The 13,111-nt window shown below is 38.5% G+C and overlaps 1 protein-coding gene across 2 annotated transcripts in view; it reads right to left on the reverse strand.

The window, feature by feature from the left end:
- DOCK8 (dedicator of cytokinesis 8) overlaps positions 1 to 13,111 on the reverse strand; it is a 98,044-nt gene that overhangs the window by 41,516 nt on the left and 43,417 nt on the right. For both annotated transcript variants that reach the window (XM_049795314.1, XM_049795313.1), the window contains exons 15-20: positions 6,908 to 7,025; positions 5,364 to 5,434; positions 4,552 to 4,690; positions 2,989 to 3,090; positions 2,143 to 2,238; positions 811 to 1,045 (exon numbers count right to left, since the gene is read on the reverse strand). In XM_049795314.1, coding sequence (XP_049651271.1) covers positions 811 to 1,045; positions 2,143 to 2,238; positions 2,989 to 3,090; positions 4,552 to 4,690; positions 5,364 to 5,434; positions 6,908 to 7,025 — 761 coding nt within the window. The remainder of the gene's footprint in view (positions 1 to 810; positions 1,046 to 2,142; positions 2,239 to 2,988; positions 3,091 to 4,551; positions 4,691 to 5,363; positions 5,435 to 6,907; positions 7,026 to 13,111) is intronic.

Genomic DNA, 13,111 nt, shown 5'->3' on the forward strand with positions numbered 1-13,111 from the left:
TACCTGACCAGACCCAAAGTCTACATAGGCCAATAACCACTCTTCAGTAGATCCACTGAGTTTCAACCCAATCACTGCTACTTCATCACTTCATGCTACATAAAAGCAGACCATAACTGTTAATAACAATTTCTAGCAGCCTTCACACAATTTCCTATAAAATACCTACTTGAAGAACACTAAGACCCGTTACTCTCCAGCTGACAAATACAAGCTAGCAGGCTTTTCCACAAATATTATAGTGGATGACAAGTGTTGATTACCAAAATGAGATAGGAAAGAAACTACACCACTGTTTCCAAGTATGCCTTCCCTCCAGAGTTAACATATGTGGTGGGCAACGGACAGCCTCAGTAACAGAAAAATCTGTGTGCATTACTATACCCTTTCTGTTTTGTGCTCACTCAATTCTGTCTAAAGATATTTGAGCAGCAGATATGGTGCAGTCAGCAATGTCAGCTGTAGGATAAGTGACTTTCTGGTGTTTTCCTTGCAAAATAATTGAATTCCAAACAAAGTTAAACCACAACCCACTTTCTGACCTCTATTTCCAGATAAGTAAACTACTACAATTTCAGGTACCTCCCAACCAGAGCCTGAGAGTCTTATATGTAGGGGGAAAAGGAGAGAGGGCAGGAACTCAAGTTAAACCTGATTAAATTGTGCAGTGAAACTGTGTCTTGAGAAGCACAACTCTTTTGAAGTGGACTACCCCAAATACTAAATCTGAGCCTGGATATTTAGCAATCATTTCCCCTATATTTCTAGGTTGCTTGCACGACCACTCCAAGGCCATGCACCAGTAAATACCTGTCTGGCCAGCTATGACCATGGGCTGTACAGCGAGCTGGAAAAGTTTATCGAGTACCAAATGTAAAAACAAGACAAGAGGTTCAAGGCGTGAAGAATTCAAACAGATAATGCTGAGTTTCAATTCATGTTCCAGTGTAGCCTCTGTTATCTTCTGGTCCATCAGTCGAATGGGGAATGTCACTTGACTTTCTAGAGAATGGCACAGAGTGAAGAACTTCTCCAGGTGATTGTCCTGCAAATACAGTGCACTCATAGTTAACAAAGTTTTTCTAGTTCAGGCTGCTGCGAGCTAAGCAAAGCCTGATTGTCCCACCTGATGGGATCGGAGAAAATATATTCACCCTTCTGGCTGGCAGTGGTAGCTAGCCCTAGAAAACAATTTGTAAACCAGCTGTCACAGCCTTTTGTTTGTTCCTTTTCATCTGGCTTAAATTCAGACTCTAGTCAGATCAGATTAAAAGCAGAAAAGTTAAAGCCCTCACTAAAGTGATTGCTTCATTTCATGAAAATACTCTTCCTTCTCTCTGATAAAAGTCTGTCACTCCACAAGTCTATAGTCCCTCTGCCACCCACACCTAAGTTCCAGCTATATACAAGTTATGTGCCTAATGGGTATGCCCTACTTGTATTTAGAAAGCATGCTACCAGTGGTGATGGACCTGCTTCAGACACAGGGTCTCCAGTTGTTAGGACATAGTTACCAGCGTTAACTAGAATGGGATGATGGGTAGGAGACACCATAAAGCAGCAGAAACAAGATAAAGCTGCTCTGCCTCAAACCAGTATCCCAATAAGGCGGGCAAAGGTCCAATTTCCTATCACATTTAAATGACCAGAATCATACAGTTCTCATTCAGCACTAAGCTTGTGTCCTTATACTACAAGGCATTGACAGCTGAGCTGCCTATAGCATTCTGGCAGTATAACCTGTCCCTAGAGGCAGGGACGTGCTGTGTCTCCGCAGATGGGGACACATTGTCTGAACTAGCCTTGCAGAAGATGTAGACTGCAGAAACTTGCACTGTGCCCTGCCAGTGTCTTTCAAACACAGCCTAAGCAGATCCTTGCTGAGCTGAGAGGACATCAGGCTCCTTAATGTTTGATGTGACTTGCTGCTGAGAGTGCTCATTTATTCACTTGTACCAATAGATTTCATTTCACCAAAGGATTTGATTCATGGAGCCTATCAGGTTATTTCCATAGCTGTTAGCTGTTTTTAAACCTGTGTGGGCTTAAACATCTCCACTTCATAAACCTCCTAAGTCAGCCTGGGCATCTGAATTCTCTTTGAACTGAAACTACAGTGGTGTACTGCTTCTGATGCATTACCTGAGTGTGAACAGATGAAACAGCTTGCACTTCAACATTGAAAACACCCTTGTGTCCTTCAACCCACTTAATAGGTGGTGTCTGAGATGGAACTTTCTGTGATGGAAAAGAAATATGGGCATCATCATCTTCTTTTTAACAATCAAACAGAAAGTCTGTTTACACAGTGGTCTATAGGGTATTTGCACTATTCATTTAATTTTATATATTCAAATTCAGTGCCATACAGAGGACCACAGCTAGGCATCTTCTTGTTCTCATACACTAGATGGAGAGAACCTGAGGCACTGAACAGGGAAATGTGGAGCACTTCAGCTGGATGCCTAGCACAGTCAGTGGGAATATACATCTTCTGATGGGATATTTTTAAGGTTGGAAGTTTCCAGTTAAAGCACTGCCAAAGGCACTCCATGGTGATACAGTGCAGTTTTAAGCCTCTGGACAGTTTCGTACTTGCCATATTTACTCAGAGGACACAGTTTTCTGCTCTAGTAGCAGCACCTAATTCCTTTTCTCCTCCCTCTCCCACACAGCCACAAAAAAATGAACAAATCATCCTATGGAAGAAAGCAAATTATTGACTTGACACCCTCAGAATAAATGTATTCCTGATTATACAAGGATTTGCTTGGATAACTAACTTTAAAAAACACAATATAACAATATAGAACAGTAATAATAACACCAGTGACAATAATAACAACAACATTTTTCTCCAAGCTTGCCCCTTTCAAAGTACAAAAAGGAGGCATTGTCTACAAGCAGACAGGAACGTTAGTTCGTAAAACACTTACGCTGTTCTCCTACATTAGGAAAATATTATCTTTTCATAATTTTCTTTGTTACCTCGGGAGAGTGAAGTGAATAGTGGACAGGCAGCTTATCCAATGCAACAGGAAGACAATAATGTCCAGTTTGAAGACGATCATTTAATAGAATTGGCAGCCACTGAAACAAATGAAGAGAAAACACAGCAATATTCATGACTATATATGATTAGGGCTATTTATCTAATTTGTTATGTACAGTCAACAAAACAACAAATGAGATATTGACCCAAGCTTCTCTGCTCTAACCCAATTCAACAGTAATTTCTTTGCATTTTAAATTCACTGATAGCTACTGTAGAAAAACGTACAAGACTGCTTTACAAACCATCCTTTTTGAAGAAAACAAATACAGAGCTTTTCATGTGTGACACATATCTTTCTAATAAATCCTAGCAGAAGGATTTAGTAGAGCCCATGTTTTTATTTAAAAAATCACATATCTCGAATAGACTGGTCCTTGGCTTCGAAGCAAATCAACAGAGTTAAAGTTTTGCTAAGGATAAATTGAACATCTTGGTCGTGGTCACCATGAGGATTAAGGCCAGAATGACTCATCATAACTCTGTATTGGTAGTTGGACACACTTCATTTTTCTCCTATTCAAGTCTGAAAGAGGCTGTGCACTTGATTATCTCAGGGCAGAAACTTTGTATTTAGGTGAACAGAAGCTTGAAAATTAAGTTCTCACCTATGTCAAGTCTTGCTCCTGAACTACAAACTAATTTACTTCTTACCAATCCCATTGACATTGCTGGGACTGTATCTGTCCATAAAGAAAAGCCCATTTGAAAAGATTGTCTGGGATCAAGAACAAATACAAACTTCATAGCAGGAACACATGGAAAAAATTTGTCTGGCCCCAGAGCTCAATTGCTGACCATAGCACTATGACGTTTTCAAAGCTGAAGTATTATCATCACGAACTATGCTTTCCTTTTATTTTAAAATCTATCCAGTTAAAAATACTGATTGATAAAGAAAAATATCAAAGACACTATGCTACAATATATATTTCTTAAGCTAAAACATGCTACTCTAAACATGAAGCTAATGAATGCAAGAGTATTAAATTTTACCTTCTAGATTCTTTCTGTTTTTTAATTTTGATGTGGGTAAAAGACACTTTAGAACATAAACAACATGTCATACAAAACCTAATTGAAAATATTATATTAGTTGTTACCTCAGGTACGAACATGTTAGATAACAGTAAATAATTGTAACTGCTTATGTTTTAGGGTTTGTTTTGCAATAAATAGAATATAACAGAATTAGGCAATATGATATAAGGCAATGCTGTTGCAAATATTTAGGTGCATACTTAACTTCAGTTGCATCAGGTGAATTCATCAACTTCAAAGACACTTAACAATGTAAAATTATAGGACGAGGATCTAACATAGTGCAGGTTGCATCTGGTTTCTGTGAATTAACACTAAGACCTTCTACTGGTTTTCATGTACTACCATAAATAGAAAGGGAATATATGACAAAATTCTTGACAAGAAGAGTCTGTGTGCATGGGATGGCGATACAGATTTATATACACACGCACACTTACATATCACATGGAACTTACTGAATACCCAAGGAGGGTTTCCACAGATGCTCCTTGCTTTGGCTGGCAGCTGATGTGATAGAATGTGAACAATAGATGGTGCTTCTCTGTGAGTTTTGCTGGCAGCTTAATTTTCACTTCTTCATAGAAGTCAGGGGACCTGTTTAAAAAAAATGCCAAGCACATTTCCAATGTAAATATGAGACTGAGCAGAAGGAAAATCTGCCAGTAGGCTCTTAGATGCTATAGTTATAAAAACTGTACAAATACTGAAAACAGCCTCAGAGTCTAGTTAAACAAAATACCAAAATACATATATATATACAGCTGTATTTATGAACTATCTACAGCTTTGAATCAGGAAAAGCACAGACAATATCAGCTAAAATGCTTCAGCTTTCACCCATCTCTATTCTTTCAAAACCATTCAATCTTAATTTTGGGTTCCATCATATTTACTGTGTAAATCCTAAATCCCGAGTCCACATTCATGAGAATAAGAATGTCCCTTCAGCTCTTTTGGATCTGTGAAATAAACAAAGTGAATTCTGGTACAAAGTTGTGTTGCTGTTTCCTGCTCCTTAACCTTCAGATTAGGAATATTCTCAACTAATCTCTAAAAAACTCCAAACAAGAAAAGCAATGGTCACTTACACAATGGTCACTTATGCAAATGCATGTAGCAATTCAAATTAGATATGACAAATCCACATAAAATGTAAATGTTTAAAATGGATTAATCAGCATTCCTTCATGAACTATGTAGGCTAAGAATTATGTAAACAGGTCATGATTAATACTTCTCAAGTCATACAAATAGTAACAATACTCACTTATTATGGTACGTGATAGCTGTGTATATTTCTTGCACAAATTCTGGACCTGAAGATTTCCCAAAAATTACCTACATTAAGAAGGAAAGAAAGTAACAGCAGTCAGGTCTAAAGCATTTAATTGTCATAATCTTGTATAAATTTTAAGACAGTATCTGAAGGCTGAAAATGACTCTTCAATTTTATCTTAGCCTGTTGACACAAATGTCTTATTACCAAGCATCTTCTCCACACAACATTCAAGGTAAAATACAAGGAAAATGCAGCAGAGTTAATTTCCAGAGCCACTGACTACCTTACATCACATTCCCCGGTCATGCACTAAAAAGTTACGAATTGCAGGAATAAAGTTATGGTAAGCCTCTTACACGCGGTCACATTGCCTTTAACTAAATGCTAAAAAGTTAAAAGTATTTTTAGAAGTTTGTTTTTCAATTGTAGCCTGCTCATTTAGGGTGAGATCCACCTCACTCTACCTTAGAGTTTCAAAGTTCCTTTATAATCAATGACGAGAAATAGGAATTTTTGGTGCTTGATTTGCTTCCCTCATTTCAGACACGGGCTTACGGTAAGGTCCTGGAATCCAGTAACTTAAAGGGAGCCCTGGGAGATGAGCTTAGACGAGGATATCTGTACAGCACAACTCCATATGTATTGAGATGACGCTCGCTCACAGTGGAGAGGGATGCCAGATGAACTGTGTCTGTCCTAAGCATTTGTCAAAACCTAATCATAATATAGGCAGAGTTTAAGGAAACCAACGATGCAGTATTGTGTAAAAGATGATGTTACATTCACATGGCACAGCTCCAGCTCTGGAAGAAACATGGCTTGGGAAAATGCTGTGCTGATGCTCTGATTTCAGTTCCAGAGGTCAGGTGGAGTAAGGCTGCATACTTACTGTGCAGCATCAGCATGCTGATAAAGGCTGGTCAGGTGTCAGTGAGGTGTATGATCTTATAATGAGAAGTGTTGAACAACCTGAACACAGACAGTGCTGCCTGCTTTGCTAGTAGTGCACACATATGCCCTAATATACAGTGTGTTTCAAAAATGGAAAACTATTCCTGCACTGCACGGCTGTGCACCTGTTCAGATTCAGGCAATGAAGATCCCAACTTCTACCTTCCAGTGTTAGACCTGAGTATTTGTGTACACAGAGTGCATACAGAGGAGTTACACTGGAAGACAGACTATAGAATTCTTAAAATGTCTCAGAAACTCTGTGAATTTTAGCATTAGTTTCCAACACAGCATTCATTTAATACGATGTCATTCTTCTGAAAAGAAGGTATGAAGACTTAGATAAGAGAGAGTAATATGCCTCTGTTCCACTTGAGTGACAAGGCTTTCCTGTTGTGGGTAAGAACTACAGCCCTGCTTTCTGATGAGAATGACAAGCTTCACAAATGCTCTGATGTTAGGCTTCCTAAGGCTCCACTAGAAATTGTGGTGATGGGAAGTAAACAATGACTTATCTCTTCAGAGGTTCCTCAGGAATGCATGTATGCAAAAGTCTGCTAAGAAATCTCAGCATTTATTACCGGCATTGCACAGGATGGATCTTCGCCACACATAAACTGGATCTTGATGGTAATGTTTCTTGCAGAAGCTGGTCTGTTAGCAAAATTCAGCCTCTGAGGGTAAACATAGAGGAGATTTCTGGAAGAAAGAAAAGAAGGAATGAAATGGGCAAATGGCAGGCATTTGCTTTTGAAACTGAAGTGCACAAACTAGCATTTTGCCAATTTGTCTCCCTGTCCTTCAATTCCACCTAGACAGTGAAAGCTTTGCCAGAACTCCATTTCAAAAGTTGACAAGGAAAAGGTAAGTTCTTGTTGTGACACACAGAACATCCTATGTTTAAGGTTTCTTATACAGTAAGCTATGTCTTTAAGAAGGCAGTCTTCCTAGCTCTCCTTTCTTTTTTTTTTAAAATATGTAATTCCAAGTTACACATGAATGAGTATCTTTGCTTGATGTAATGAAAAGCAGGAATCTCTCAAGAAAGCAGCTCCCTTCTCAGCTTTGAAAAATCAGATTTTGGAAGGGGTAAGGAATCACTCAGAGGTGATAAAAAGAAGTAAAACAGCAAATAAAATGAACAACTGAAGTTCATACATTCCTAGCTTGCAGCAACAAAATGGCACATGTTTCTAGATTATGCAAAGCAAAAAGCAGTATCAATGAACCTGAGTAAATACAAGGAAGAAATTTTGAACTATTATTCTAGAAACTGACACATTTAGTAATTAATATGATCAGTGCATTAAAATACAGCACAGCATACTTTGCTGTTTACTAGCAAAAGAACATGGGCAGATCACTAAACTTAAAAAGCACCTTTAATTTCTGTGGGGAATTTGGCAGCATAGATGGTCTTCCAAGTTCAAAATCCAACAATTCTGGTAGAAGAGTCAAAATGCTAATAGAAAGCTTTTTCTCCAGTGAAGTCTACGGCAACTCCGAGATTTCAGCAAGACCTGGATTACACACATACTGGCATCACAATTATGTCTATTTAATGTGTCATTTCCCAATCTGGTATAGGATTCTCACTGTTTGTCCTCTGAGTGTAAGGAATAAGACTGGTGTTGGTGGAAATGTGCTGGCTTCCAATGAGAAACACTGAGAACTAGTCATGGGCTTTCATGCTTTCTTTTTGACTGTGACAGTCAGAAGCTACACACAGAATCACCCTGTCCTTATCACAGATATCTCCTCAGCACCATTGTCAGCTGAAAATGTGGAGCAGCTTTGAAGAATGCTGTCATTAAGTCACACAGTCCATCTTCCATTTGTCGTAACCCAAGATCTGGAAAACTGTGGTTGATCCCCCTTATTGCCTTATGTCACAATGTGACAATAATTTTCAACTACACAGTCCAAGCTACTTTGCTAACCAATACATGCTGCATGGGCCGTGGTATGCCTTATGCCTTTCCCTTTGTTCAGAATAGTAGTCCTGCCTGCCACACTAATGTGCTTTCTTCCATACCTTCTTAAATGCAATTTCTGCTCTACCAAATTCTCTCCAAGAAGATATTAGGAAAAGCTAAGTGAAAGAGAGAAATATATTGGTAACCTCCACTGAATTATGCTTGGGGGAATGACATATTAAATGAAGGATATTATCAATATTACATCTGCCAGAGGTGAAGAAATACATGTAGGGAGGCTGCATAATCCAGTCATTGCTTCATTAATCTGCAGCCCAGCAGAAGATGTCACAAATCCATAAAATGTCCCTGAGCACTGGATTTTACATTTAGATGTGACTTGAGATGAAAGATATGTAAAAGCACAAACAGAGAGCTCTCTGCTGACTAAACAACCAAGGAAGCATTACTCCAGCAAGTACTGTACCGAAGAGCTAAAGTTGTGCCATTTGTGCTCAGGCAGTTTTAAGGATCTTGCTTACATGTGTATTAAACCCATCAGCACTGAGGAAGAAAAGAGGCAAATGCTGACTCTGGATATCCTGCAGAGAGGAAAGTGATGACTGATTTTTTTAAAGCAGGAAGGTGGGGAGAGAATCAAAAGAGGTTTCTTCATGCAGGCATGAATTGTAGACCCATTGCTGACCACTGTGTAAGTGCTACTGCCTGCCAGCATCTGTACCCTCCAAAAGTCTTAGAGAAAGCAATGACAAGGAGCATTTCCACCTGGCAGTTAGCAGGGGTGTCAGGGCAGCACATACTGATGTCTTTTAAATAACAGGACAGCTAGCATGCCCATAAGGACGTGGTGAGCTCCAGGAGGCATTGTGTCTCCTTTGTGGCTCTGTGCTGAGCAGAAATAAACAACATGCTACAGCAAGTACTTTTGGTCAGTGTGACTAAACTTCTCCCCTTGATCCCACTACAGAAAGTGCACTCCAGATATAGTCAGATGTGCTTACAAAAAGCAAGAGAGCTATTCAGGAGTCAGTATGTGTCTACAAAAGCCATGCCAGAGCACCCAACTTCACTGAGCTCAGACTCCCACAGGACAGCAGAGTCCTTGGTGAGGCATGGATCTAGATAGCTTCTCTGGGTTGGAGTCTGACCCAGCAGAGGGACGGTAAGATAAAAGGCTATTTCAGAATCAGTTACTTGCTGGGAAAGCTAAAGGTCCACCTAGCTTGACACAGGACACCATGCAGCAATTCTCATTCGAATTTGCTGACCTTCCTACACTTTCATGGGACTTAGCAGTGGTGATTTGATCACTTCCCATGGCCAAAGCAATGCAGACCTATCTTCTGCCAAAATAAAATCTGTGAAGAGTTTCAAGTCTGTGAGCCTTCTCATTGAATATTCCTGTTTGTAAATATTGGTTGTGCGTATGCATGAATCCTTCTCCTTGCTAAATTATACAATATGTAAGGTGTCAAGAAGTGCATCTCAAACTGCTAATGAATATTGGGCATGTTCATTGATGACTGTGACAAGAACCCATACACAGCAATAGCAAATGTATGTGCAAATAGTCACTCTCGATACAAATGTTCTATAGGTGCACAGTCAGGGATGGGTTAACATTGCCATTTAACACTTAGGGTACTGGAAACAAAAACTGATACACCTATTAGTTACTGTTTTCAATCTTTGTTGATTCCTCTACAATTTTGTCAGGGTAGGCGGGGAATCTTCACAAAAAATGGTTGAAAATTATAATGCAAATCACAAACACTTTACCAAATATGGAAATCTGTTCTAGTCAGCCACTGACTAGACGAAATGGCACAATGACAGAACTTCAACAGGTCATGTTCAAGAGGATGTATATGAATATATATTCTGTTTCTTAGTATGGATAATTCAGGTAATAGTTTGAATGATTTTTCTCATGATGCTAAAATTAGACATCATCTAAAGAGTCATTTGTCAGATCCTCATTAAATTTAGGCTGAGAGTGATTGTCACTTTATTCTGTCTGTTAGCATTGGTGTGAAAACCGTAATAAATTTTCTATTACAGTTTTAGTCAGCACAAAAAAATGTTGCCAGAGGAACTGAGTGGAAGGCTGACTCAAAACATCAGATTTCTGCAGATTCAAATCACAAAATTATGACAAGAAAATAGATATTTCTAAATTTAAATGTGACCCAGAGCTTAGAGTCAAGTCAGACTAATTTTAATAGCTCTCTCTCCAGTACTCATATTTATTCATTATACATCATTGAACTGATCTACCATTACTTCAAATAGCAAATATTGCAAACAAGTAATCAATGACATAATGTGTTTGAAAACCAAGACCAAAGGCAAATAACTGAGACTTTGTGGATCATAAAAATCACCTTCAAAATAACTTCTTACCTATCATATTGATCTTCTGGTGTGCAAATGTAGGGAACTTTTTGACCCACAATTTACATCATCTTTTCAGAAGTCACTCTTAAAACAGTTTTAAACTTTTCAAATATGAGAATCAAAGAGATTATACCACCTTCTGATGTCTCTGTCCTCCATGCTTTGCAGTCCTCTACCAAACTAAACCCACTGTTCCATTGATAATACCCTCACTTCCTCTGCTGGTTCCATTATTACTAAATCCCGAGTGGCAGTGTTTTTAAGGTGGATAAAATGAGTAGATATCCACTAGGTATCAACTATTGCAATGTCAAGACACTGTAATAACAAGACAGTAGGTCACACATAAGGCATTGCCCAGTTGCCTGAATGAAGTATGAAGAGCTGAAAAAAGGAAGATAGTAACTATACCACCACAGAGCTGTATTTTATACATCCATTTGCCATCCCAGGACCTGTGATTCCTCTAGCTGTGTAAATAGAGGTAAAGCTCTATCCCAAAATTCTCATTGAAGCCCAGTAATCAAAGAGTGAAATTTCTGGCATACCAGATTTTTACACATAATAGTGAACCTATTTGAAATATTACAATATAGCTGAGAATTGCGGTGAGATAATTTTGTCCTGATATATTTAATTCATAAATGACACCATGAATGAGTGCTAGTAAATACAATAGCATACTGCATCTTCCCAAAGTACTGGTAACATGCCCCCCTGAAATTACATGTGTTAGGTAATGTGAGGCAATATTTCATATTTACCAGCATCTTTTTGTTGTCATGGTCACTATGTACTTCTAAAATTTCAGTTGAAAATGCTTTAAAACCTTAGTGAATGACACAGGATTCAACAGCATGCACTATCTGTGCAGCTAGAAGTCAATAGGTGGAACCTGGATTTGTTTTAATTGTCTCACTGATGCATTTACACACTCTCCCATCCTGACCTGGAAGACTGGAAGCTATACTGACAAACTATAGAGCTCTTGAGTGTTGCCTCTTCTCTAAACTGTACACCTCCAAGTAACCATTTATCAAGCATGAGGGGAAAAAAAAATCCAGTAAGAATACTGATGTTCTTTCTAAGTGCCCTGCAGACTTAACCTAAAGAAGTCACCTGTTCTTACCAAAAGGGAAGCCACCTACTACTACCAGTAATGCAGCACTATTAACAAATCTTGGATGAAGTCATTGGGGCATTTTCATTACAGTGAAAAGCAGACAAATGGTTTGAAGGAGAAAGCACAGTGCTCTGAGGTTAGCAAAATTATCTGCAGACTTGGGAAGGAATGTTTTAATTCCAAGAGTCCTGGATGGGAGCGCTTTACAAAAGGACAATATTCAGCACCCTACTACCTAAACAGGGTCAGTATCAGCGATCAGAGTAGCTTCATTTTTCTTAAGGTATTTATGCAAGACCAAAGCAGAAGCCACTGCCTGCTGAAGTGGAGCTGCAGCAAAACCAAACCAGTGAAGAAGATGCTTTAATTCAAAACCATCTGGAAAAGTAAGCCCCTCACACTACTTCATCTTTTGTGTTTTCAGTTATGGTTTCTTTCTTGAGAAGAAGGTGAGCATTCATTGCTGCACTGACTGCTAATGATAATAATTAATGAGCAATCCATTTTTTCTGGGAAGCCATTGTACTAGATAATGAAATGCTTTTATCTCTACAACCTAGAGGAGAAGCAATAGTAATACTCTTTACAAGACAGGGAAAAAGAAGGGGGGAAAAACAGGCCTCAAGTTTGGGGAATTAAACCACAACAAAAATGCCCAGCATTGTTTGAACATAGTATATAAACATTAGTGTAAACTTTCTATCATTCCTGGACTGTAGGTATCTTGCTGTGGATGTGAATGTGCAGTTGGAGAGCAGGAGACAAAATCAATAAGTCAAGGCTTTGCAGAAAGTCAGTAGCAGATCTGGAACTGGATTTAAGAACTGGATTTATGTCCCACATTCCTTATGCTTTAGGGAAGTTGCTTGAATTGAGATACCTAGATGTTAATTTCAATCTTTAATTCCTACAGGTCTCTGGAAGATTCAATTTAGCTTCTTGTGAAAGAAAAGAGCAGTAGCTTCCTTGGTATACAATGGGAATACTTTACATTTACTTTCTGTTGTTTTAAAAGCTTTCCTTAAGACAATTTTCTTGCGAATAGTGCTCTTTTGTTTCCACACAGTAGACCAAAGAACAAACTAACACTGAAGCTGAAGAACAATGCCATCAAAAATATAACATCAGATTTGTCTGGGAGGTAAACCACAATATTTATCAGTATACAATAAATTTTAAATATTATAAAAATGCTGCATGAATGTGAAAGCAGATATTATACTAATGATTCTCATACAGAGAGCTAGCAGCTATTCAAGACACCAAATTGTCAAGATATTTTTGAGATGCTGTTGTTGCATTTTGAATTATACTTCCTTAAAAGTCTG

This window comes from Accipiter gentilis, chromosome Z (genome assembly GCF_929443795.1).
Source record: "Accipiter gentilis chromosome Z, bAccGen1.1, whole genome shotgun sequence".
Lineage (NCBI taxonomy): Eukaryota > Metazoa > Chordata > Aves > Accipitriformes > Accipitridae > Astur > Astur gentilis.